A 27,859-nucleotide genomic window follows, 5' to 3' on the forward strand; every position below is an offset into this window, starting at 1 on the left:
TGCATTTGGTTACATTTTGTGTTTTCATGCCCTGCTGTTGTGTTGTGAAGCACTTTGTGATTTTTGTTGTGAGATGTGCTATATAAATAAAATTTTACCTAATTTACTTACCTGCCAATTCTGGTATTCTGTAGCAAATGCTATTCAGTCTCCACGGTGCCAGGCAGTGAGGACAGGCCCCACTAGAGGACACTGGGCCCTTACGCCATCCTTACGAAGTCTGTTTCTGATTGGTTAGAAACATTTACACCAGTGGCCTGCTGGGGGTCATTTTTTAGGGTTCTAGCGGTGCTCATCTTGTTCCTCCTTGCACAGAGGAGCAGATTGTGGTCCTGCTGATGCAGGGTCTCAAACTCAAATGACCTGGGGGCCATTGCTGACTCTGTCATCTCATTGGAGGGCCACTCTGTGTGTTTATATTTTATTATATAAAGAAGAGCTCTTCAACTGTGTTGCTCTGTCAGCAAACACTGTGACAGAGCAGATTAATATGCAAAATAAATATGTAAAACAGTGTTTGCCAACAGAGCAATGTTGTTGAACATGTGATCCTTCAGAAAACGCCCTTCACCAAATGTCTTTCCCGCTTTAGCACTTAACTCACTGACCACATAACCTGCTTCAGCTGCAGCATCAGCATCTTCACCGGCTTTGTGGAGAAGTTCTCGCTGTCTTCTTTGTAGCTGCTGGGCTAATTTCTTTTCCTGTCATCTCCCTCGTTCTTCTCATAATGCTGTCCATGTTCAGCTGCATAAGGATGCTTGAGATTAAACTCCTTCAGAACAGCAAGTTTCTCCTTACATATAAAGCAGATTTGTTTCCACCAAACTCAACAAAAAAAAATTGAAAACATTTGGTGAAATTGTCTGTGGCCGTCGTCCACTTTTATGTGTAGAAACCAACGTCCTCTGCTGCTTCTTCGCTAATGCTCCTCTGTCCTCATCTTCTCCTGCTTCTTCTTAGCGGTATCTCATCAGAAACTACACTTTTTAATTTTTAAAATGCAAAATAATTGTAAAGTATCATATTTAAAAAACAACAAAAAATTTTTAACTACACAAGAAATGGTTGTCTTAATTTTTTTTCCGGGGGGGCAAACTATTATATTTTTTGCATCAATTCATGGGCCGGGAGGCCGGGGTCTGTCCAGCTAGAGTAACCGCCTGCCTCTGGAATCTCTGCCACGCTCTGGCTGTGCAGATAAACAGCAAACCTGGCAGTGGCACGTACTGATCTCTCATTGTTGCCCCTCTAGTGCACCTGTTGTTAATTTCATTAATACCAAAGCACCTGAAACTGATTAACAACCCCCTCTGCTACAACTGACCAGATCAATATCCCAGAGGTTTGATTGACTTGATGCTGAACTCTGTTTAAAAATGTCATCTTTTGAGAAGTGCATCTAGTTTCTTTACTTGGCTGTCAAAGTTGCCTTCTCTTTTGTGTGTAGGAAAGTGTACTTTCTTTATAGATTGTGCATTAAATGTTTTTACTTCCTGAATTGTATCTCCATACCTAAGACTAGAGGAAATTGCACTCATCCTGCTCAGAGTAAGTTAAGATGTGCAGGGATCAAGCAGAAGACAGTATGCACCCAGTTGGCACATTCTTATGTACACCTGCTTGTTAATGCAAATGTTTAATCAACTAATCACCAAAAGCAGGTGAGGAGCTTCAGATATGATTCACTTGAGATTTAGGAAGAAATCAGGTGACTGTGGAACTCAAACTACTGATCTTCTTTCTCCACAGAATGCTGCAAAAATAGAAATACTCTCCTGTGAGAAGCAGTTCTGAGTGAAAACTCCTAATTAGTGAGAGGATAAGCAGACAGGATCAAGCTGACAGAAAAAAGATAACAGCTTTTACACTCTTGCCACATAAGAACAGGATACAGAGGTTGCTGAGAGCACAAACTAACTAAAACTGAAATGTGAACGACTGGGAAAACATCAGATATTGATTTTTGCTGCCATTATCAGATGCACAATCAAAACAAAAACAAGTCCACAAATACAGCTGGTTTGAGTCAACAGTTCAAGTCAGATGTTATGGTAAAATAGCATGAAAAATATTTTCTCAGCAAAAATGCCGCAGCCTGATTCGCTGAATGCTCCATGTCACAAAGAACACATCATCTCCAGCTTTTTCCAAAACTGCACTGAGTTCAGTCCAAAGTCACTCAGGTTCAGTTCAACAGAGCACAACAATGAGGAGACAGTGACGACAAAGCCAAACTGTAAGGCTCAAACATTATATAAAATATTAGCTGACAGAAAGGCAACATTAAAAGATTTTCCAACATCTTTATTTGCAATGTTTTAATTTAATTGTACACCAGTGTACACTGTAAATGAATCCTTCATTACATACAGCCTTTTAAAAGATTTTTATGACAACATAAACACCAGTGAACAGGCTTTCTGTAGAGCAGGGTTGGACTGAATAACCATAATCCATGTGCCAACATTATTCTGCAAAAACGGCTGGAAATGAACTCCACTGGAGAGAGCTGCTCTCTTCATACCATTATATATTACTTCCCATCTGTAGCCTCGAGTGTTAGCTTCTAAATGTCTTTCCATATAGTGGCGCATCCTGTAAAGCTCTTTATATTATTTCCTTAGCTTGTGTAATGCCAGAACAGGATATGATAACTACAATAACTCCTTGGTTTTGAGTTTCACCTGCTCTAAAAAGTCCAAACGCCATCATTAAAAGGGTTTCCTGCTATTAAATGGAAAGGCCATGTTAAAGGGTTAGTGGGCTTTTTGAGTTTATGGACCAACACTGGTAACAACGACCTACTTTTCCTCATACAGGACTTCATCTATGAGCACATCGTGGTCATCAACAGGCACTTCCTGACACAGCTGCTCTTTGAAGGCCAAAGCAATGGTGTAAGGCTTGCCTTTGGGGTGTTTTTTGCAGCGCTCCAAGTAGTTATCATAGAAACCCTTCCCTCGTCCCAGACGGTTCCCGGCCCGGTCAAAGCCCAGGCCTGGCATCAAAATCAGGTCCAGCCCTCCTGGATGGTGAGAAGAGACAATTCAATTAATGCTAAAGGTCTCACTGTGTCTGTAGATACATGTGGTTATTATCCAAATCCTGTTTAAGATCTGACTGTATGTGAAGCATTTAATATCTGAGTAAACAGAAATAATTTGATATATACTGTAATCTAGGAGAGTATTACACCCAGAGAAAGAGAGAGAGCAATTATAATAAATATTTTTGATCTATAGTTGGCATGATATTTAACTCATTTCATTGTGCAACAGCAGAAATTGCATTAGCAAATAAAGCGATCACTTCATTGCATTGTAATGTTCTGCTGGGAAACCTAACATACATGTGGATGTCACTCTGACCTGTAACACACACTTCCTGAAAAACCAGGAGGAGCTTCTTTGGAGGCTCCAGCAGCTTAAAGTGGTTAAGACATAAAGACCAGATCATAATCCTGCAAAGAAATATGATTTTTAAAAAATGCCCCAACAAAAAAACCCTAAAGAAAAGTGCTGGAGGGTGTGTTTGGTGATGGGACACAGAAGAAGATCTTCTGCAGAAAATGTAAAGGATTAAAGCTCCATGAGAAAAGAGCAGCATTAAAAAAAGCTGGGAGCTTGTGGTCGGTGCCTTGGACATGACATGACTTGGACATGACATCTCGTCTGAGTTTTCTCCAGAGATGCAGAAACTTTCACAAACAAGACAGCAAAGAAGAAAAAGGCCAGCAAAAAAACAGACAGGTAAACAAAACCTGACTCTGAGCTTCCTGTAACGAAGACGCTGTTGGAGGTCACTGCAGGTCAGAAGATCGGCACTTAGATTGAGCTCGCATCCGACAAACTACATTACACACAAGGCTGCCGACAGACTGAGGCTGCACACTGTGAAGGTGACCTTAGTCATACATGGTGTGGGTGAAATGTCAGCAGATCCTCCCCAACAACAAAAATACAGCACGGGCCACATTCCTGGGGAGAGATATTTGTTTTGAGCCGGGTCTAAACTATAAACTCCGAATAAAAACTCAAGCTGCGTGTGGGGCGACCGAGTGAAGCGGTGAGGGCGTGAGAGTGGGACAGCCAGCCGGGTTCATTCCTTCGTGCCTGTTCGTTTTGGCGTGGTTACGGCCAACAGGAACCGCTGAGTTATGAATTAAAGATGACTTTTGCTGGCAATATCTTGCCCATCCTTTCAACATCCGGACGGATGCTGCCGTAACAAAACGTGGAAGCGCTTAAATTAAAAGCTTTTGCGTGGTCCCACAAAAGTGCAGCTTTTTTTCCCCCCATGTCCCTTGTGGGGGTTCATATGAATTAAATGTGATTAGCCACATTTTTTGGAAAGCTGAGTTCAGTTTCATTAGTTACATTCAGGCCTAATTACTGTTGAATCAAGAAATCACCTACTTCACTTTGTATGTCAAAGTCAGCTAAAAGATCTCACAAAACAACACATCAAGAACAGGTGAGAAACAAAGTCACTAACATCTATAAATCTCTAAACCCCCCTTTTCTTTCAAATAACCTTGCAGCTTTTTCACGATGTCCTGTACGATCTCTCTAAAGGCTCCTCCTGATAGGAGCACACTCGGGTTATGCAGCAGGACAATCACCTGAAACCCATCAGCAAATCCACCTCTGAATGGCTCAAAAAAAGTCAAACTAGCCAAAGCCCGGACTTTAATCTCATGAAAATGCTTTGACGTGATCTTAAACAGGCTTGAAAACCCTCCAGAGGGATGTGAATGGGTCACTGCTAGTTATCAAAAATGTTTGATTGCAGTTCTTGATGCCAAGAGTGACATAACCAGTTAGCCTTAAGGGGCAATTACTTTTTCACATAGGTCCCAGTAGGTTTGGATACCTTTTTCCCCTTAATCAATGAAACCATCATTTAAAAAACTGCATTTTGTATTTACTTTACTTTTTTGTGTTCCAGTGAAAGAAATGCCAAAACTATGAACCAGTTATTGATGCTCTGTTAGGTGTAGAAGTTATTTTATAATATTTTACTGTTACAAATGTGTTTAAATTGATACATCACAATAAGTGACCCTTCTTTTCTGACATTAGATTAGGCTAATGACTGATTATGTCATGTAAAAGAAATTTTTATTGAACAGATCAGAAATATGGGACATGATTTGCCTCTATGTAGTCCTGTGAAAATCTAAGTATACCCTCTTGTTTCAGTAGGAATTAGGAGGTTAAGTAGCAGCCAGGTGCTGATTATTATCAAAGGCACTTGATTAACTGATCATCAGCAAGTGTGACAACCTCTGTAAAAGCAGAGGTTTTGACACGTTTCTGGTTTGGAGCATTCAGGTGTGCGTTAACACAATATCACAATCCTCCCAGGAGTGGACGATCCAGCAAATTCAGCCCAGGGTCAGACCGTGTAATGCTCAGAGAATCGGTGAAGAAAACATTCAATAAAAATCAACACCTACACTCCAGACACTACAGGATTCAGTTAGCATGCTAAATGTAAGAGTTCATGACAGTACAATTAGAAAAAAACTGAATATTAAAGTTTGTTTGGAAGGGTTGCCATGAGAAAATCTATTCTCTATAAAAAAGAACATGGCAGCGCAGCTTAGGCTTGCAAAATTACATCTAAACAAACCACAAGATTTCCAGAACAATGTTTTTGTCTGTTAGACCAAAAGCAAAATGGAAATGTTTGACTATAGTGCACAGCGCCATGTTTGGCAAAACCACACGCAGCTTATCAGCACAAACACCTGAGACCACCTGTCAAGCACAGTGCTGGAAGGGTGATGATTTGGCCTGGTTTTTGCTGCCACAGGACTTTGGCACACTGCAGCCATTGATTCGACCATGAACTCGTCTGTAGACCAAAGTATTCTAGAGTCAAATGTGAGGCCATCTGTCTGACAGCTAAAGCTGAGACTGGGACAAAGTTGAAGACAAAGTACAGCAGATAATCTACAACAGAAGGGCTGAAAAAAAGGCAAAAAACAAAACAAGAATCAAGGCGTTACAATGGCCCAGTCAAAGACTGCAACCCACCTCAAATGCAGCGTGTAAAGAAATGACTGCAAACAAACGAGGAACTGAAGTAACGTAAAGAAGAGCGGAGCAACCTAACCCTCCATAATGACGTGAAAGAACGATGAAGTCATATACAGCAGAAAATGATAACTTCAAGTTATTACTGCTAAACATGGTTCTATAAGTTAATGGATCACAGGGTGTACTTAGTTTTTCACAGGACTTTATGCAGTCCTGATACACAGCAAGAGTTAACTTATGTACAAACCTGAATCGTGGCTACAAGAACATGCAGAGCTGCACAGTAGTTCAAATGCACTTGTTTTGTCTGTGGATTTCTGAAGGCCTGACCCACAGCTGCCCAACAGTAACAACAATATGCCAACTACGCATCATTCCAATGAAGAGTAGTGAATTATGCAGCATCTATCTGTGGTTATATACTGACTGTATCTAATTGGTCAGCAGTTTGGATGTATATAGGTCAGTGTATTACTCCTGCCCCCTGTTGCCCTTATTGATAAAGTTACTGCATGTGTGTGTGTGTGTGTGTGTGTGTGTACATGCCAACCTGAAGCCAATGCTTCCTCTCTGCTGCTGTCATTCTTGGCAGGCTGCCGGATATTCCAGGAGGTCAGAGGCAGCGTCTCCATGTCCTGCAGACTGCTGAGCTTCAACATGTCCATGTGTCTGCTGGTGCTCTCATATCTGGGAATGAAGCAGCTTTTACCACACTTAAACATGTCCTTGATGATTTCTTGAGTATACACTTCATCGTTCATATTGAGAAACACAGCAATCCGCTGAGAGGACATATACTTGGGGTGTCTGAGCAACTGAAAGAAAATGCAGATGGAGAAAGTCAAGATTTAGGATCCTTATCTTCCATGCTTAATCAAAAATACCAAATGTTCATTCTTGTGTGTACATTTCATAACAGCTTTATCTTTGATTCATCAAATAATCACATTTTCTTTTTTTTTTTGTGGGTACGTACCAATTCAAACAGATGCAACCTAACACTATACTAACAGTATCAAACCCTTTGGTAAACAAATGTTTACAGTCATAACACATAACAGAAAACTTAGTGAAGAACTATTTTTAAGTTGCATCTTTAGGCACTTTGTTAGCAGCCTGTCACAAAAACACATGATTTGTTCCCATATCTGAATCTACAACCACAATTCCAAAACATCTGGAATGCTGCACAAAAAAAAGTAAATTTAATTAAAACAAAAACCCCAGAAACTGATTCAATTCACGTGCCTACCAATGTTAATACCAAACCTACTGAATGCATGTACAGAATCTGTCAGTATGTTGCAGCAGTCACTAAAATGTGAGCAAATTTATTTGGTCTAGATACATTTCATTTCTTCCTAGTAGTATTAGTTGTGATAAGTGGCATTACCTTTCTATTTATTTATCTATTACTATTTGTGTTTAATGTATAATGTATTTATGTTGCAATTTATTTATATATGTTTTTATATTTATATTTTACCTATATATTCTGTATTTTATTTTCAATTTATTATTTATTTTCAAGAGCACTAGATTTCACTGTTCATTAAGTGCATTAAATGCAGAGTGTTTAAAAATCAATGAGTAATCGTGTTATATCGTGATTTAAATACGGACCAAAATAATTGTGATTATGATTTTTTTTTCCATATTCATGTATTTATTACTTCTAGGCTGGATTATTGTAATTCATTATTATCAGGCTGTCCTAAAAGCTCCCTGAAAAGCCTTCAGCTGATCCAAAATGCTGCAGCTAGAGTCCTGACAGGGACTAGAAAGAGAGAGCAGATTTCTCCCATATTGGCTTCTCTTCATTGACTGCCTGTTAAATCCAAGAAGCCTAGAGAAGTAAAAAAAAAAAAGGCTTGCCTTAGTGAGTTCAGACTGTGTTGGAGAATAAAGGTGGTCAAACCAAATATCGACTTTCACGCTTGTTAGAATGGTACAAATAGTTTTTACGCTGCCTTTCAAACCATCCATGAACTTTCTTGCTTATCCCAGGTGCCACGGGGTGAAGGGCAGGGTACAGGGTACAGGTCTGCCTGTACCCTCTCCCTGCCTGTTTAATGTTTTAGTAATGAGAAGAATATCTATCCTAACACGTAGCCTTTTCTTACCTTCTGTGAAACGACCAGAGACTGCCGTCGTTTCTCGTCCTCGCTCAGCGCTGCAACCCGCTGCTTTACTTCTTTCCTCAGCGCTTGCTTTGCTGCCCTCAAGGCGGACATTCTGATATTTATTATTATATATTCTAACTAAATCAAAAGAGATTACTTTCATTAACAGTTTAGAGACATCTACGGGCAAAATGTTTGCTGCTGAGCTGTTGACAGAAGGGATTTCGAAATCTGCTCTGCTTCACGCAACTTTCTGAACGTTAAACATTAACAGACGGTACCGGTGCTGTGACCAGGTCAGCGACATAAAACCAGAAACGACCGGGAACCTCAGACATGTCAGTAACACCACAGCACGGGGTTTTCATTACGGACGCCACCTCCGAGCATGTTTCATACTGCAACAGTGACTTCTTCCTCTTTTTCCTGTAGCTCGGACAAGGTTTGGTACGCTGCTGCCCCCATCAGTGTTGTAACGTCATTGCAAAAACACACAATACTGAATAAACATGTGGCTTTGAGGAAAAGTAGCTCTCTGCTTTGCAAGCCTAGGGTGCGATTTACCTCCCGATTTTTTTAAACACAGCATTTTGAAACGGTCTAAGCATCAGTCAGATCAGAACCCCAATAATCTCTTTGAGCGCTCAGACAGGAGTCTCAGAATCAGTTCCCTCCCAGCTTTTACAGTGTTTTCAATTTGGGGGTTTCTACTTCTGTTCAGTTTATATTTGTTAAGCTTTGGTTTGTGTAATATTTATATTTATTCCCTGTGCGACCCGGCCCCGGATAAGTGGAAGAAGATGGATGGAGGGACTTTCGTTATCCTGTGTTTGTATTTAAGTTTTCCTCTGTTTGTTGCCACATTGCTGTCAGTGGCTCCTCGGCCACTGTGTGCTCTGCTGTCTGTGTGTTTCCCAGTTCAGTTAGATTCATAGTCGGATCTGCTCGCTCCCATCCAGCTCTGCTTATCTTGCGTTTCCAGCAATAAAGCTTAAGTTTGAGTTATGTTAATACACTTATACGTCTTAAGTTATTGCGTTCTTGCCTTCCTCTGGAATAAGCAGGATGACTGCCTCCCTCCATGAGGGTGGCATCCAACCCCTAGTTGCTCTTTTATTATCTCATTTTAGGTTTTCAGCAGTAATTAGTGGTATCAGTGTAACTCTAAAGACGGTGTACCACTCACAGGTAAAATCATCTGGGGGAACCTGTCTTAAGTCTTATAATAACTAAATTGATGACTTGCTCAGTGACTCCAGCTTTAAGAGTTTTGTTGTGCTCTTCCATAACCTGGTAAATTAATTGTAAATGAATTGACTTGAACACTGGCGACATCAGTAATTCAAATGACTCTTGATACTCATCTCCATCCACCCCACCGTCTGTTGCTTTGGATGGAGATGAGTCCAGATACATAAACTCATTCACTTTCACTACCTCTGCTCCTCACAGTTTCACTGTCACACCTGTTTCCTTCTCATTCACATGCATGTGTTTTGTTCTGCTTTCATTCCTCTTCTCAGAGCATACCTCCACGTCTCCAGGCTCTCTTCCCCCTGCTCCCAACTATAATTATAAAATCCTGTCTGCAAACATCAGCATAGAGCCAATCCCTGATGTACCACCATCCTCACATACTTTTCTGCTACTCCTGACTTTCTCTCTTTCTTGGCTTTCTCTAGATCTGCAAAGACCTGCAACTCCTTCTGACCTTCCCTATACTTCTGCATCAACACTGTCAAAGCAAACACTGCATCTGTAGTGCTCCGCATGAAGCCATCCTGCTGCTGCTTGCTGATTGTCACCTCTCTTCTTAACCGAGCTTTTAGAAAAGTAAGAAAAAACTAAGAACGCTAATGATCCTGTAACACATTAACTCCATGGTGCTTGATATTAAGCCCTCATTTATTAGATACTACATGGGCAACACTGGGACCTGAGGACAGAATTTGTTCCACTGCATGCAAATGTGACGCGAATGACAATAAAGTATCCGTGAATCCTTTTCTAACTGTCTTTAAAATGTTTCTCAAATGCTTATTTTCTCTATTTTAATGAAAGAGAAAGAAAACAAATAATTATCCGGCACAGTGTTGATGAGGTAAGAGTAAACTTTCTTGAACAATGCACAACAGTATCTGTGGTACAGTCAAAGCTGAAAGAAGTCCAGTGTAAAGAATGTTAATGATGTGACAGTGGTACGGTTAGGGTTTGAGTTACAGCACCAAAAAACATTTGACTGGGTTTATCAAGAAATGGGGGTTAAAATGATTAAATGATTAAAATGACAATTCATCACAACTTGGTTTTGTTTATATCAATAAAAAGTTTTATTTTTATATTTTATGTTTTAATTACTGCTGTCTAAAACCTTTAACAGTGTTCACTCCACTGGAGAAACAACATACGGTAGGTAAGCTGGTAATTTTCTGTTTGGCCTCATGATGGCACTGTTGTCAGCTTGAATAAAAACCAGGTGTAAAAAAATGTTAGAGACAGATGACAAAAAAGTATCAAATGAGACGTGAAGAACATGATGGCCCAAAAGCTTAAGACTCAGAAACCTGATGGCGAAGCATTTTTCTGTCTTTACAAAACATATCAGTCGTGTATTTTAGTTACACAAGCATTTCAAAACTCATAGAAGACATACATCTCTGTAATTTGCCTAAATGCCTCTTTTGCTGCTCCAGGAATCATGATTCCAGAGAGAACCTGTCCACCAAAAAGCTGATGGATACTAGAAAGTCACAAAACAATCATCTGGCAAACTCATAGTAAAATGATATGTTGTTATGACCATAAGCAGGTGACTGTTGTTTTTAATGAATATCTAAAGTGCTATGAATTAAAACTAAGCTGATGGTGATACCCTGCTAAACACTACTGGATTGTTCACTGACAGTCACTGGAGTCATCAACTCTAAGTTAACCCATTGTTCCAAATAGGATTGCATTGTTTGATTTCTTAAATTTGGGATGGAAACAGTCGAGTTTTATCTCAGCAGAAAAGGAAAATGTTTTACAAATATATTAATTATTCTGTTTTCCAAAAATACAGTGAAAAAAATGTGGGATTTTTTTTTTTACAGCATTTATTGTAAAATGTTTGTGCTGCTGACCAAAGTAGGTATTGCACAGTTTGATACAACACTGGAATAGATACATTTCAAGGTGAAAATTGTTGACATAAATCTGAAAATGGATTCCGCCTGGCTACACTTACAGCCCTGAATTTAGACGTTACCTGTTGGAGCTGTGGGACTCCCTTAATCAGATGAGCTCACCTTTAGTCTTCTTCTGGTACAAAGTCCTTGTAATCTGATTGGTTCACACCTCCTCCATGCACTCTGCAAACTATTCCAAACTATTTTCTATTGTACTATTCCTATTAAAAATAGCCTTAAACACATTTTATGGCTTGATACTGTAGAGGTGATCTGTCTTAAATCTGTGTTATATTTGTTTTGCTCACATGAGGCATATTTCCGATGAATTTTTCAATCAAATTCTAATGCATATAGTCAGAGCAGGTGTGGAAAAATTAGCAACATTTTTAACGTGAAAACAGTGTTTCATGTAGATTTCTAAAGTTTGTGGAATGTCATGGAAGGCCAGAGTTGAGCAGCGTTATTTAAAACATAAATTCAAAACAATGTATATGTGATATGTTTGGTTTGCTGGACTTTTTTGATGAGCAAATGAAATAATCTGTTTCTTGCTTCTTTTCCTCTACTGAATGTCGGGAGCGTGAGTCAGCACGCAGTCTTTGACCAGCAGATGTTTTCTGGTGGAGACAAGCATCCAGGGCCCCCATTCTTGTCCTCCTTCTTCACAGCTCCCTGCCTGTTGGCAGGCTTGTGCTTTTGTTCACCTTCATCCTGTGTTGAGCTGCTCTCATCTCCCTCTTCCTCTTCATTCTCACTCCTTTCATCTTTGGTTAGCTGAAATACAATAAAAATACAGAATGAAAAACATGATGGAAAATAAACAGCTTGTGCTTGTGTTCAGAAAATGCAAAAAGCAGCCAAAGAGAACAAAAGGTCTGCTTGAAAGCCGATATGAAATTGGAGCTGCTGCAGAGAATAATAAGCGGCAGACTTTCAGTGTGAAACACTAAAGCGTATTGTTTGGTTGTACTGTTCTACGTAGTACTTTGCTTTAGAGCAGTGGTTCCCAAAGTCAAGAGTGCCGCGGCCCACTTAAAAACCAGAACCCCACCACCACCTTGAAAATTTGATTCACAAAGCATAAACAACACAGGCTGTTGGCTATAAATTACTAATGCTATCAGTCATATGTAAAGTGCTAATGCCAATGTGTGACCCACTTGCCACTGACACACAAACATCAATACAAGAACAGAAAATTTAGGTCAGAGTAATGAGCAACATCACAAGCTAACAACCCCACATTACCACTGTTAATTCACTTATACTTTATATAAATAAATACACTGACACTGTGTGTGTGTGTGTGTGTGTGTGTGTGTGTGTGTGTGTGTGTGTGTGTGTGTGTGTGTGTGTGTGTGTGTGTGTGTGTGTGTGTGTGTGTGTGTGCACACGCACGCGTGCATCTTCCCGTTTGTCTTCCAAGTGTGTCACATTGATGTGTGACCTTGGTTTTGGGGATTTTGGACATTGTCAGCAGAGTTTCAGTAATAAAGCTGTTTGAGTCCCACGTTGTCCTCAGGCATCCTGCGTTGGGGTCCGGCCTGCCACACAGTGTCACTGTGACACTTCAAAAAACCAACATGATGTTTCAAAATGCTCAGTCCAAAACAGATGGCTATATCCATCTTTTATATACAGTCTACAGGTTAGCACACCTGTCAAACAACACAACCATGCCCATAACTTTAAGCCTTACTAGTATCCAAATGCAGATTTTGGCACATAGGCATTAGCTTCATTTTTCAGCCTTGGCAGCTGCTGCTTGGCTAAAAGAAAACAGTTGCTAAATAGCAACAATTATTCTGAATAGATTTGTCATTAATTTTATTTATGCTCAGAGAAGAGACAGACACAGTGAGGTGTTGATGTGCCACACAATATAATAGAAATGCTGTCTTCTGATTTCTCAATGGCCCCACTATCCCAAAAGCAAATATTAACACATGACAAATGCCATGTGAGCAAGAATTTTTTATATTGTAATCACTGTTATTTGCTTTCTTTCCAGTTTAGCTGGATATGATCTCTCAATCATGTCTCAATCAGAGACATGTTGTGTTTAAATTGAAAATAAAAAAGTGGAGTGTAGCCTGTGTTTAGTAAAACCTTGTTGCTGCTTATATCTTGCTTCCTTACTGTTACTGAGATAACAAATTTGAACAATGCATGTAAATAATGTCATAAATTTGTATTTCAAATTTATTTGGCTCTTATACAAATACTGAGTCATGTTTGAAACATTAGTTTGCATAATGATAGTTTGTTTGCGTTACGCTATTGTGTATAAGCTTCCTAGCCTGTACTAGGCTGTTGACACATTAACACATGCTCCACATTGAATGCTGGTTGTTTACTACTTGAGAAGGTCTGTTTTGTCATTATTCATGACAAGAGCTTGAATTTCACATAGTTGGCTTAGTAAGCTATCAGCACTATTGTATTGAGTAATATATTTGAATAGAGTAACAGTCTGAAGTTAGAGGTAACAGAATGTTGTAATGTTACATGTATTTGAATGAAATTATAAATCTCCCCACGTTCAGTTATCACAGTGTTCTATGAAGAACTAATTCCTAAGAATAAATGGACCTCATTAACATCAGAATGAAGTGCAGTTACAGTGAAAACGTGGCCTACTCTTCATCCTGCTACCACATCAGTACTGCTTCATCACCTGCAGTCTGTGGACTCGGCGTAGACTCGATTGACCAGGAAGTGTTTACAATGGATGGTGCTGCATTTACTTAGGAAAGGAATGTCTGGGTCAGTACACGTAACTGCATGTAAGATTACATTTCATTACATTACTTTTTAGTTTTTGCTGTGTACCTCTGCATAATTGCCCTTATTACTACCATTATTGTTAGTAGTAGTAGTAGTAGTAGTAGTAGTAGTAGTAGTAGTAGTAGTAGTATAGATTGCTTTGAACAGGTTCAGCTTGCTTGGGATGGATTTGGGGAAAGAGCAGGGGAGATCAGAGGGTCGGGCAAGGTGAGTGTTCTACAGTTTGTGTAACATATGCTAATCTTGTTTTATGTATACCAGAAAATGTTTAAACATTCAATACCAGAAACATGAAAAAAATTGTGACAGAAAGCACATTTTTGTTAGTGTGCAGACTTACAGTGCCAAATATAAACTTCCTGATCATGCGGAGAATGAGGTAGGCCCAGAAAATGTGCAGACAAAGAAGGACCACCAGCACTGTGTTAAAGAAGTAGTAGCCAAAGAAGGCAGGGTAGTAGAGAACAGGGTAAACCCAAGTACAGTGGATCAGCCTGAAACACAGAGATGTAAAAATCTGTTACATTCAACAGTGTAACCCACGTCTTATGTAATAAGATTGCCAAGTAAATAGTCTTATTTTGAACATACAGCACACCATTAATATACTTTATTATATTGGCTCAGTCTATAGTAAGTCCTTGACTGTTTATTCTGTTGCAATCCCTCATGATGGTTTGTAGGTTTAGTTTGTGTTGAGCTTGTTTTTGACTGAACTAAATTCAGTTGTATTATCTAAGAAGTAAGCTGTAACCTCCAGGGTTAAAATATGAACAAGACCCCTCACCAATGGGGATATCCTCCCACAATTAATGGAAATATAAAATAATATAAAAACAGCCCCATTTAATAATAGAAACCCCTTCGGCAGACATCTTTTTATTACCTTGTGCAAAACTATGTTTGCCCTAAACTTTTGTACAAGGCTGTAAACGACATAATGGCTTTCTATTTATACAATCTATATTATGTAAACATAGATATAAGATTATATATTATCTTAGACATAATGCATACTTTCAAGTTATTCACATCATATTATACCCATCTGTTCAGGAATATTACTACATAAAGCACCCATACTGCATAATTTGCTGATATCAATGCATTATATATATGACATCACTATAATCATAATGCATCTGTGTTGTTTACATTTGAGCAGTAGGTGTGACTTTAATGTTGCTCAATGATGACTCATAGTATGTACTATTTATGGCCATGAGTCATTCCTGACCAACATGATGCTCAGCCAATCACAAGTTTGCATCACAGGCAAATCTTTAGAACTGACGTTATTCTAAACAGACCGACTCTTTACCGAGAAATCTGGGATTCCCCGGGTTCTCACTATCCTGTTACTGCCAGCTGTTTAGTGTTGCTAGATATGGGCAATCTCCTCGAATTCAAGGTCACAAGAAGAAGGACCCAAATTATTAATGTCTACAGACTTCAGCTGAGGTAATTAGTAATAACAGCAGCAGCACCTCTTAGACTGGTTCAACACAAACTAAAAAATGTGTCCATCCACAAAGGTCCAATCTGTTGAAGGAAGATTGGATTTGTTTTGGAGATGTGGGCTTTTTCTGTACAATATTTTTTTATATAAAATGGTAATGTGGAAATGTCACCAGCAGCAGAACTGTGCTTGCAGTGAGAACCAAAACACGTGATGATCACTATTTGTGTCAGACGATGGTGGTGGTGACTACAATAACTGATATTAACATATGTTATATTAAGGACATTTTGGTGAACATACTGTTATTACCAGGAACTATTCAATATAGTTATGTAAAAGGTTTTCTTGACATAATAATCCAGCTGTAAATGACAGAGGTCAGTGATACATACATACTGCAAGTGAAACATTTTTAAGGATCTGCTTGAGTTTGAATGTACAAATGTACTGGAGAAAAGAAAAATAATCATTCTTCTTAACACACAAGTTCACTCTCTGTCTCTTCTATCACTGACACACACACACACGTGCACACACACACGCGCACACACACACACACACACACACACACACACCCACACACACACACACACACACACACCAGCTTACCAAAATGGAAAGATGATCAGTCGTGTTACCATAAAAACTATGGCAAACGAAACAAAGAGAGTTTGGCAGGTTTTCTCCCATTTGGCATAGTTGAATAATTTGGCAGACTAAAAGAAAAAGAAGTTTGAGCATTAATCAGCCACACAGAGCAAGTCTGAACTGAAACACAGTCATTTTATTCACCATACAGTATCCCAATACAATACAATTAAGCTCTGTTCAAAATGCAACCAAACCCCATTATATTTCTTTTTTTTGATTCAGCAGACTGACAGAAACAGGCATTTGTACTTTGCATGTTTATCTGTTTTCTGATCATTCACTGGAGAAAACTTTCCATGTGACCATGTTACCATGTGGGGTAGGTGGCTGTTCAGAACAAGTTACCATACAAGTTTTTACTCATATCGGTCATCTTCTAGATTCCTACTCGTTTCCTTTATCTGCAGTATGTGGTGCATTTATTTTGAACTGTAAGTAGTGTCCAGTTACTAAAAGTCAAGTCAAGTCAAGTCAAGTCAAGTTTATTTATAAAGCACATTTAAAACAACGACATTGACCAAAGTGCTGTACAAGATCTGTAACCCCAAGGACTATACTAAATAAAAATAAAAATATATAAATAAATAAATAAAATAATAAAATAAAAATAAATAAATAAAAACATTAAGAACAATAAATAACATAAGAAAATTAAAAATTAAAACGTTTAAAACAAGTACCATAAAATACCATAAAACAATCATCTAAAAGGAGGTAGCACTGCAGCCAAATGCCAAGGAAAAGAAATGTGTTTTTAATAGAGATTTAAATGTGTGTATCGTCTGAGCTGTGCGGATATGGAGAGGTAGATCGTTCCATAGCTTTGGTGCTGCTGCTGCAAAAGCTCGATCACCTCTCTGTTTTAGTCTAGTTTTAGGCCTCTGTAAGAGCAGCTGGTTCGATGACCTCAGAGCTCTTACAGGGGTGTGACAGTGAAGCAGCTCAGACAGATACAAAGGTGCCAGTCCGTTTAAGGCTTTAAAAGTAAGCAATAAAATCTTAAAATCGATTCTAAAACGGACAGGGAGCCAGTGAAGGGATGACAGGACTGGGGTAATGTGTTCATGCTTTTTTAAACCGGTTAAAAGACGAGCTGCCGCATTCTGGACTACCTGCAGGCGGCGCACAGATGATTGATCTATGCCAAAGTACAGAGAATTACAGTAGTCCAGGCGGGAAGTAATAAAAGCATGAATAACTTTTTCCAGGTCCTGCTGGGGGAGATAAGGTTTTACCTTGGCAGTCAGTCTTCATCTTCTAGCTAATCACATTTGCAATCTCCAAGTCTAGAAAAAATATGTGGCTGAGACTGACCTCTAGCAAAACATCCGAAGCATCATGGATAAGCATAACCAGTGTTCCTATACGAATGTAGTTGGCACACCAGGAAAATGATAAGAGGACCAGCGTGGCCAAGTGGTGGATGATTTGCTCCTTAAAGTCCTGATGGAGATAAGACACACACAGATACACAAAGACACGCTAAACAAAAATAATGTGCAATAACCAAAATATAATTGTTACTATTCAGCTTTTCTAATGTACCTTGACCCTATACATCCCAAGGCCATGAGGTGTTTACGTGCACAGCCTTGGAAGTTGGATAAATGGGTTCTCTACAACTATTAACTAAAATATCTGTCCTCTGCTTCATCTTACCTGATGGAAGCTGCATGTCTTAAGTCACTTCTAACAGGGTAAAATAAATCCGGGGTTCTTAGCAATAAAATGTTGTGAAAGTGAGCATGTCAGCCTATACAGGCCAAAGGGTAGGGAGAGTCAGCCGCGAATGTTATTCACTCTAATCATAATGCAACAGATTAAGTGTTTAAGTAGTAGAAAAAGGTTTCCAATTGCATGAGTTTACCTTTACCTTTGTGCACTCCAAGGGAATCTAATTATCAGACCCAGGGAGGCTGTATTAGGAAGAAAAGGAAACTTCTCCACATGCCTGATCATAAAAAGCTAAACATGATTTTATGTCCTTTTTTTAACCTTTGTCCACAAATGATTTTCTTAGTACTTCGTATCTCTGAGAGAGAAGAGTCTTCCAGTACTGATGATTTTTTGTTCCATAAAGATGTTATAAAGTGGGTGAGCAGAGATGGCTTATGACACCTTTAGAGTGCTTTTATTCACCACCTGTCCCAGTGTGTCCAGTCTGGCTCCAGTTACAGAGCCAGCTTTCCGCACTAGTTTGTCCAGTCTCCTCGTATCCTTGTTTGTGATGCTGCCACCCCAGCACACTTTCCACCACACACTGATAGAACATCTTCAGCATTTTACTGCAGACTTCAAGAGAGCTCAGATTTCTAAACAAAAAAGAGACGCTCTGCCCCTGTTTGTATAGTTTGTCTGTATTCAGGGATCAGTCTAGTTTGTTATCTAGGTGTAAACCTAGATATTTATATTTTGTTACCACTTCTGTGTCCACCCCACAAACTTTCACAGGCTGGAGAGGCGGGCCTTAATCTTCAGAAATCTAATATCATTTTGTTCGTCTTAGAGGTGTTCAATATGAGGTGTTTTTAGTGACTCCAGTTGCTGAAGGCTTTAACAAGATCCCTATATGCAGATTCCTGTCCATTCCTGATACACATCTCAATGGCAGTGTCATCTGAGTATTACTGGATGTGGCAGGACTCAGAATTGTATTTGAAGTCTTCTGTATGAAGTGAAAAGGAGCCACGACAGTCCAGTGTGGAGCACCTGTGCTGCTCATTAATGGCCCAGAAACACAGTTCCCCAACCTGACAAACCGTGGTCTAGGAAACAAAGAAAAAATCCTCATCCATCTCTGTGAGCTTTGAATATATTTGGTTGGATGGCACAGAAAGCAAAAAACCCAAAAACCCATAACTCTCAAATCCCAGATTCCTCCATGTGAGCTGGGGCTTGGTGAAGCATGTAGAGGACAGCATCATTTACTCTGATGTGTTTGTTTGCAAACTGCAGGAGTTCAAGTTTGTCTTTGACCTCAAGTCTCAGTAGGTGTAGAATCAGCTGTTCCAAGGTTTACATGATGTGTGATGTAAGAGCCACTGGTCTGTAGTCATTTAGTTCAGCTGGACACTTTATTTTTGGTACAGGGTGTCTTCCACAGTGCCGGCACCACTCCAACTGTAGACTCAGGCTAAAGATCCTGTGGAGAGGTTGACACAGTCCTTATGCAGCCTTGGACACACCATCTGGGCCACCAGCCTTCCCAGAGCATCGTCTTCCTTGCTCCAATCTCACCCTGTCTCTGTGACAAACAAGGGTGGAGGAACAGGTGTGAGGGGGGAAGTAGCTGCCACATTAGAGATGGGGTGGGTGTGATGGAGAAGCGCACCTCAGTAGCATCAGGTGTCCATTTCCTGACTGTAAGTTTAGTCTCTGCACAGAGGGTCTGCAGAAAAACCAAGCTGTGGTCTGATCTACCAAAAAAGGTGGTAAGACAGTAGGTCTGTCAGCTTCTTTGACATTGGCGTACAGCAGATCAAGAGTTTATTTTCTCTGTGTGAATCCAGTCAGGTGGGAGCAGAGAGACACTTGACTGAAGCCTCCTGAAATGACGAAGCGCCTCTGGATGTTTAGTCTGTATCCTAGCAACAGTTTCTTAGAGACCTTCACGTGGAACTTTGTCTGATGTCTTCGGTACACAAGTATTATTAAAATATGACTGAATTGTCTTGGAAACATTGCTACAATAGGCAGCAATGATAAGACAAACTGTACATGTTCATCATCAGGGTGGTGGTGTGTGTTGGGAAGAAGGGGACTGAGCACTGATTCCTGAGGCAACCAAATGTGATGGAAAAGATGCTTTTTTTCTTTCCCTGCTTTGACTGATCATTTAAAGCAGCTCTGAAGCCAAAATGCTGAGATTATATAGGTCCATCAATGATATCTCTTCTCACTGAGCTCAGTGTTTCTCTCAATGATAGCAGCTTCAGGTTTCATTCTTGCTCTGTTTGTATGCCCACACTCTTGTGTCTGAGCTCTCTGTCTCTCACTGTCATTTCTTTATTATCTTATTCTTATTTTTATTTTGTAAGGATGAAGATTAAAATAATTGAATTGTTATGTCTTTATGGGGCAGGTCGCATGATATATAATTGCACTTCTGTTGTTGAGATTCAAAATAATAGAGAATGATGTTTCTAAAATATAACATTACCTTTTTGGAAACCTTACAATCTTTGACATGTGGACAAATGGCATCAGAATCTTACACTAATTCAGTTATGTAAAGAAAATAAGTAGCAAATGAATAGGAGCACATAAAACTGAATGGAAGAACCAGCACTTACCTTTCTCTTGACATCAAATGCAACACTGAAAAGAAGGCAGCCATAGAAACTCATCTCCAAGATATAATACCAGTACTGGGACTCTAGCATGGTCTGCAGAGAGAGAGACACGGAGGCAGATTCAGGAAGACAGGACATGTAACATGACATTATAACCAGTCATGCAGACAAAAGGTTTGATTTGTCCTACGCCTTATAGCTAAAAATGAAGAACTGCAGAAGAATCTGTTGTCCTCACTAAGGTGCAGCATCCCATGTAAAACCAGTACAGCTTGATAATACAGCTATACTTCCACTACAGACTCTGAAACAAAAGGAAATCTGAATACTTGTAATTAAATTCCCATTACACACAACTACAGGCAATAAACATTCCAAGTTTACAATGTTCCACATATTAAAGTACAGCCCTATTGCTTCAGTTTGTACTGACAGCAAACAAAGATAAGCTGGTCAGTGTCTTTGTCTAAAATACCTGTAAATATTGAAAATCTTTGTGCTTCATGTATTTACACAGATTCCACTTTAAAAAAAAAAAAAACAAAACATTTTAATAAGTGATTTTCAAAAACTGTGAGTCACTCTGATCCTTGATTGGATAATTAAATAATGAGTTCACAAACTTTCAACAAATGGCAGAGAATCAGAGCACTGACTGACAGCTAACTCAAAAATGTTGTGGTCATCAGAAACTGATATCTTGTCCCGTTACATCTCACAGAAGTGTGACCTCAGCAGAAAAGAGTTTTCTCTAAAACTTTCCCCTCAGGTTCCTCTCTCCTGGCACATTTTCTTTCTTTTCTTCTTCTTCTGCTGCAATGAGCAGTTAGTTTTAGCTCTTATTTTTCCATGGTGACATGATTGTATCTCTAACTGTTCAGTCTAAACAACAATATTGGAACATATTTAACAAAGAGCCAGCATGATAATAACTAGTATGACGCTACATTTATTTTAATACTTATACATTATTTTAGTAGTTATACACTATTTTAAGTTTTTATAAATCCTCCCCACACACTTATACACCAAATATATACATTACTGTACAACACGTATTACACATGTGAAGAACGAGTACCGCAAAAACCTGTGAAAGAGCGAAAATACCGCGATAAATATTTTACACTAATATTGATTGAAAACCCACGAAACAGTGAACCGCGAAGTAGCGAGGGATTACTGTAGATGATATATATATATATATATATATATATCTTCTGGAGTGTCTATTGCTGCGTTTCCACTAGTACCTACACCATCTGCACGGTTTGCAGGCATTTCCATTAGGTCCTGGTACCAGGTATGAGGTACTTTTTTAGTACCCCCTCAGCCGGGGTTCCAAGCGATCCGAGGCGATCCGAAACTGTGACACTGAAGAACAGCATGCCACTGATTGGCCAGGGAGTGTTGTCACTTGCTGAGTCATGAGAGCGACTCCTTCACCAGAATCAACCGCGCCATTTTTAAAACCCGACAGCAAGAAAATGGAGGCATACAAACCACTGAGAGGCTCGGTTGAATGCCTAGACTGACAGTTTGCAGTGGTAGTTTTTCAACAAGTGAGTCATCTGAAATGTGCACACAGCATACATATTCTAATACTTAATGATAACCTTCATCCATTAAAATATTGTACGGGGACTTAGTAAACTGACTTTAGCTATCGTTAGCTTGCCTCTATCTCATCCATGGCTGTGTTGTGTTTTGAGTCGCATACAAATTACATCAAGAGACTACTGCTTGCGCGGCTATATCGACTCCACCCACATTGAGGTGGTACTCAGTGTAATGGAAACAAAACAAGACTGTGGCAAGTCGAGTTGACCTGCGTTGAGTAGGTACTAGTGAAAACGCGGCATATCTTTTTCACACGTTTCCTCTGTGGTGTTGGTGGTGTTGACTGATGATTACGGGGTGTAAGAAAGTATACATCAAACCTGCTTGGGAAAACCTGTCCACACTTCCCTAGTGTCATAAAGCCATTCTTTCTGCAAAAAAATGAAGATTATATTATTATTTCTACAGGTAATGAAGAAGAAGAGCAATGAAAAGTTATATTAAGCTGCTCAAAACAACAGCATAATGAGTTTGGAGACTTAATCATTTAACCACTGCTGTCTTGAGTTGCATTTCACAATAAAAGCTTACAGTATGTTTCTGCTGAGATGCAAGAAATAATTATGTTACTTACATCATGCAGTGCTACTATTCCTCCAATGAATGCAGACAGGTAGAAAACAAATCGCCAACTGTGGGAAGCACAGAGGACACGTGTATAGACTGTTACTACTAAAATGATGGGTAATTTCAGAATGATCACACACACACACACACACACACACACACACACACACACACACACACACACACACACACACACACACACACACACACACACACACACACACAGTAGTAACCTGGCCTCTGTGAATTTCTTCAGAACTCCAGGACGGTCCTGTCTGCGTCTCCTTCTGAACCAGCGCTCCACTTGTCTCACAGACAGACTGCTTTTCTTAGACAGCCCTTCAATGTCAGCCTGGTATGCAGATGTACACAGACACAAAAACACATGCACAATTGTTTATGTAGTTTGCATGTATAGTGTGGCTCTGTGTGGAGTCACATAACTTGTGGCTGCTGAAGGGTCTCTCAATTAAAGGGCAGGGTAGAAATATACAGTAGTGGCAAGCTTTGGGACATCCTTGATTTTCTCTTCCAGAAATAGTAACTTTCAGTCAACAGCTCCACAGATGTATGAATGTAATTTTTCATAGGATTTGGTAATGTGTTAAGATGATGTACATCACTTCATGGGCCTCTGTGTGAAACACAATTTCATTTTCATGCGAAGCATAAAAGCGACAAATAAAAGGAACCTGAATCTGTATCTTTCTCAGCAGACTACAAAACATGGAAGGAACAGAAATGATCACCACAGGGCAGTAAAAGGCAGTTTGCCCCGGTGACTAAACTGTAGCTATCCACACTGACAGAGAATAATATCAAAAACAGGGAAACTGAGGAGCATAACAATCAAAGTGAGGAACCTGGTATGCTCTCTATGATATGACATACCACACATTTTTTTAATGTTTCTATTTTTCAGGATGTAAAGCCACCAAAGGTAAACGATGTTAACATTTTAACTGTCAGGACTAAATGTGCATGACCTAGTTTACCTGAGCAGGAATTCTACACCGAGCAGTGTAGTAGAATTCCAAGACAGAGTTTTCCTCTGCTTTCAGACAGACTGTCTGCTTGATTCCAGCAGAGATGGCGAGTGGTGTTGCTATCCACCTGAAATACCACAAACACACACAGAATCAAATTTAGGACATGATGTAAAATGTCATTTAAGAAAGATTTCATTACAAGAACCCAAATAAAAGGAAATTAGAAACTGAATATTTAGCATTCTGATTACAGCTTATAATGTTAATATGTAGCTATGATTATGACATAGCTATTACTTTGGCTGTAGCCATGGCTGTGCTCTGTTTGTCAGGATTGTGGTTGTGGGGGTTTTTTATGGGTGTCACACTGACAACGTGCAGCGGCAGTGTGTGTGTGTGTGTGTGTGTGTGTATGCAACAAATCTGTCACAGCCTCACTGAAGGTTCAAGCTGAACTTTCCCTTCAGAAGATAACATGAAGCCACGGTGCCACCTGTCACCACAGGAAGAGCAGCCACAGTTGTGCTTAAGCACTGGTTCACAATGAGCCTTCTAGAATGATTAATGAGCACTAAATGAAAGTGTGAGTAAGTGTTGAAGTGTTGCTACCCCACCACCACCACCACCACCACCACTGAGCAATTTTAGATCCACACATTATACTTGTGACGTAAGCTATTGTACATGAAATCATTTGGAAGTGTAGGTTCACAGTTGCAGTGTGGAAGTTACCTTTCAAACAGGTATCTGATGAGTAAAAGGGCTAAGGCATAGGGGACAGTGACATAAAGATGGGAGGCTTTGGCATAGACCCGACCCTCCTTGTCTTCCAGGTCAGCCCACGTTAGGCCCACAGGCAACCAGAGTCTCTCTGACCAGAAGCATTCATAAAGAGTGTCAAACATCCCTCCTCCCTACAGGAGCCAAAAGGTTATAAAAACACAAGAGAAAGTAAGGTTATGATAAGTATCAATAGTCAGGCAGCCTTTTGATGCTAATATTATACTTTGATAAGTGCATGCTTATTGAGTGCTAGCGTTACATTGTTTATTTTTCTATCCAGGTTTTTTTTTTTTTTTTACTACATCTGCGGTGTGTTTGGGATCTTTGTGATGCAGAAGTTGTTGCCGGTCAGACTGGCAATCTGACGGGACTTTTGTGCACTTATAATACCATCAGCTTTGACAAGAACCCCAACACAACTGCCTGAAATGCAGCCCCACATGATGACAGACCTCCTCTGTACATATTCACAATAATTTGATAATCTGACCCCTGCAGACTGGGAACACCCACAAGAGCTGCAGTTTTGGACATGATCAGACCCAGTCATCTAGCCACAATAATTTGGCTCTTGTCAAACTCAAATCCTTATGCTTGCCCATTTTTCCTGCTTCTAACACATCATCTCTGAGGAATGTTAACTCATACATCGACTAACAGGTGCCGTGATGAAAAGATAATCAGGGTTCACCTGTCAGTGGTCATAATGTTATTCCTGCTTGGTGTAAGTATACTTATATTTATGTATGTGTTACTTTTCTAACAAGGATGTCTGTATGGTAAGAATAATTGTACAACAAGCAGACTGCAGTCACAGCACAGTTACTGCAGAGTGCACACAGGTCTATTTAGATAACAAATATTGACTTACTGATCTTTCCCTCAGATCACTCCCACACCCTTTTAACAGCCCTTTGTGACTTAACTGCAGAAAGAAAGAATGCTATAATGTTGTTTTTTTTAATGAAACATATGTCACATATAATACCCATGTAGCTCTATATGAGATTCATCAATATAACTACATCCTCAGGGCGTTTTACCAAGTGATATTAACTGGTTAGCGAGTTTTCAGTGTCTCGAAAGCCGTTCTCTTTTTACCCGGCTAACGTATGCTCAACACATGACCTGGAGCAGGGCCTGTTCTGAGGTTCAATACGTAACTCAGCCATAGATTGCAGAAAATTCCCGACTGGCAACATTTTCTTTGGTGATGCAAATGTTGTTATACTTGATTGTAATCTTCCATTAAATCACTTTTCCACTGCTGGAATTGCAGTTGCTAGAATATACATATCTAACCTTTTCCACGATAACCTCCAATCAATCAGGAGACAACATTTTTCCCCAGTGTGGGATCTGTTTGTTACCAGATTCCATTTCCATTGAAGTTCACTCAGCGTGCATGACATGTTCAGCCTGCCTGCTGCAAACACATCTGCAGCGTCGGCGTTATGGACGGGCCTTGGGGGTCCAGGGCTGGTGGCAGTAAACTTAATTTGAGTTACTCATTATAATGTGATCCAGTTCACTTGAGTCACTTGAGATGTCAAGAATATATAGAATAAGAATATAGAATAATAGTTATAGAGTAAGAATTAAACAACATAATAATAAACAAAAACAAACAAGCTGAAAAAAGGATAAATGTGCAAAAATCAGTGACATAACAAACACTGATGTATTTCATTACTTAATTATTGGAATATTTAACTTATTATTTACTTAAGCCACTGACTACATCACCTGAGTCAGTGCTGTTTCCAGTGAGTCCGTCGTTAACCCGGATCAGCGGAATCAGTTGAGTCAACAGTGTTTCTGGTAAGTCCGCTCTCATTTCCTTTTAGCAGCAGCAGTTAGTCAGAGGACTCATCTGATCCAGGTTAATGGAGACCCCGGATTCATGATTCAGCAGGAAGATAACCTTGTATAATGCTTCTGCAGCAGTGTGGTAACCACCATGATTAAGGAGACACTGAGCAGACGGCATGTGCAGGTCAGACTTTGGGAAGGACCCCTCACATAAACTAAAAAGAGGTCAGTGAGTAGGGTCATGCTTTAAAACAGTGAGTTATAAAGCATGACCCTACATAAAAATCACAAAATAAATGGAAATATGTTGAGGATACTGAGCGCTCACAGTCAGCTGTTCTAGTGTCAGTTCTGATCCACTTCTGCACTTAGAGAAAACGTCTCTCCTGCAATCTAAGACAGATATTTGTGCACTTTTATAACTGACTACATTTCTCTGTGAGCATACTATGTGTGTATGGTTGTAATTATGCATGATGGTGTTGGGGGGTTGGAATAGCAGAGTGACTGGAGCTGAATGCCCCCTTGTCAAAGCTGGTTGCCCGTCCAGTTCATATGGTCTGCTGCTGACCCTGCACATCTCTCTGACTTATCTGTTTTTACTCACATCAACCTGGAGGTGTTTTGGGCACTTTAACAAAATTAGGAAGTTTATTTTTTAATAAATACAGCACCAACAGAAAACTTATATGTGGTAAAAGTGCAGAATTTTCCCCTGAATTGGACAAAAACTTGCATCAAATAATGCCAAAGTAAAAATGAATTAATGAATTTGATTCACCTCCAGGTCACCTCAGGCTTTAAATAGCTACCGTATATTCACACACATTATCTCAACTGGTCTGTTAGCTGTTTGTTTAGTGTTTCAAGTTACATTAAAGGAGATTTGCCTCCAGTCAAAGTACCAGTTATTCCACTTTTCCATAGCTGCTGGCCCTATAAATGTGATCTGCTGTATAGATTTTAAAGCAAACTCAGATAGAAACATCTCACCACACCTTCATCAATCTTTTGTGTTCAAGAAAGCACAACTTAGACTTTTACTCTGATGTTGTTGAGAACTGAGAATTCATTCATTCCTGCTCAATTGTTCCAAAGCTGACACACAACCGGAGAACAAATTTCACTAACAGCAGAACGGCCTCGGATCAAAAAACTCCTGCAATTTCCCGTAGCGATGTAGTTTAAGCACAGTTACATTCAGATTAAAACGTGCAGCGTGCTCACTCGTCACACTCTAGGGTCCGTTAAAACAAAAGCTTACCTTTTCACTGCCAGTTCAGCCAGACAGAACAGATAAAAGAACTTTTTCCACAGTAGCTGACTGCTCGTGTTTTCTGTGGAATATCAACATAGACGGGAAAATCTTAAGCCCCCACCCCAACACACACACACACACACACACCACCACTACCCTCACTGTATGACAAGCAGCCAGCCACTCTAGTCTTTGTTTGACATTGTTTAGGGTCACACCCACCCAGCCACAATTACCTGGGAAGGGCTTATTTTCCCCTTCAGGAAGTGGAGGTAGGCTAATGGATTGCCACAGAACA

The 27,859-nt window shown here is 39.7% G+C and overlaps 2 protein-coding genes across 3 annotated transcripts; both read right to left on the reverse strand.

The window, feature by feature from the left end:
• Positions 1-2,306: 2,306 nt before the first annotated feature.
• mthfs (5,10-methenyltetrahydrofolate synthetase (5-formyltetrahydrofolate cyclo-ligase)) lies at positions 2,307-8,562 on the reverse strand. Its single transcript, XM_030724208.1, has 3 exons — positions 8,171-8,562; positions 6,598-6,862; positions 2,307-3,028 (listed from the first exon to the last, which is right to left on the reverse strand). The coding sequence occupies exons 1-3, from the start codon at positions 8,279-8,281 to the stop codon at positions 2,805-2,807; spliced, it is 600 nt and encodes a 199-aa protein (XP_030580068.1). The 5' UTR covers positions 8,282-8,562; the 3' UTR covers positions 2,307-2,804.
• A 2,005-nt stretch (positions 8,563-10,567) lies between these two features.
• Positions 10,568-27,697, reverse strand: cers3a (ceramide synthase 3a). Of its 2 annotated transcripts, none has more exons than XM_030724205.1 (11): positions 27,568-27,697; positions 24,441-24,622; positions 23,715-23,832; positions 22,953-23,071; positions 22,727-22,784; positions 22,473-22,523; positions 20,533-20,625; positions 17,555-17,683; positions 16,199-16,305; positions 14,468-14,621; positions 10,568-12,114 (listed from the first exon to the last, which is right to left on the reverse strand). In XM_030724205.1, exons 2-11 carry the CDS (start codon positions 24,611-24,613, stop codon positions 11,926-11,928), a joined length of 1,191 nt encoding a protein of 396 aa, XP_030580065.1. In that variant the 5' UTR covers positions 24,614-24,622; positions 27,568-27,697; the 3' UTR covers positions 10,568-11,925. The 2 variants fall into 2 exon arrangements, with proteins under 2 accessions (XP_030580065.1, XP_030580067.1); XM_030724207.1 differs by lacking the exon at positions 27,568-27,697 and adding an exon at positions 25,363-25,382.
• Positions 27,698-27,859: the final 162 nt, after the last annotated feature.

The sequence above is a fragment of the Archocentrus centrarchus genome, unplaced genomic scaffold, assembly GCF_007364275.1.
Source record: "Archocentrus centrarchus isolate MPI-CPG fArcCen1 unplaced genomic scaffold, fArcCen1 scaffold_32_ctg1, whole genome shotgun sequence".
NCBI lineage: Eukaryota > Metazoa > Chordata > Actinopteri > Cichliformes > Cichlidae > Archocentrus > Archocentrus centrarchus.

Bases quoted from the DNA above. Each gene is read 5' to 3' on its own strand.
- cers3a (XM_030724205.1), bottom strand. From the start codon at position 24,613: ATGTTTGACACTCTTTATGAATGCTTCTGGTCAGAGAGACTCTGGTTG. The intron at 22,785-22,952 runs GTTACTACTGTG...TGCTTCCCACAG, and splicing joins AAGAAATTCACAGAGGCCAG to TTGGCGATTTGTTTTCTACC. The intron at 17,684-20,532 runs GTAAGTGCTGGT...TATCTCCATCAG, and splicing joins CATTTGATGTCAAGAGAAAG to GACTTTAAGGAGCAAATCAT.
- mthfs (XM_030724208.1), bottom strand. From the start codon at position 8,281: ATGTCCGCCTTGAGGGCAGCAAAGCAAGCGCTGAGGAAAGAAGTAAAG. The intron at 6,863-8,170 runs GTAAGAAAAGGC...ATTTTCTTTCAG, and splicing joins CTCTGGTCGTTTCACAGAAG to TTGCTCAGACACCCCAAGTA. The intron at 3,029-6,597 runs GTTGGCATGTAC...CTCACCATCCAG, and splicing joins AGAGGAAGCATTGGCTTCAG to GAGGGCTGGACCTGATTTTG.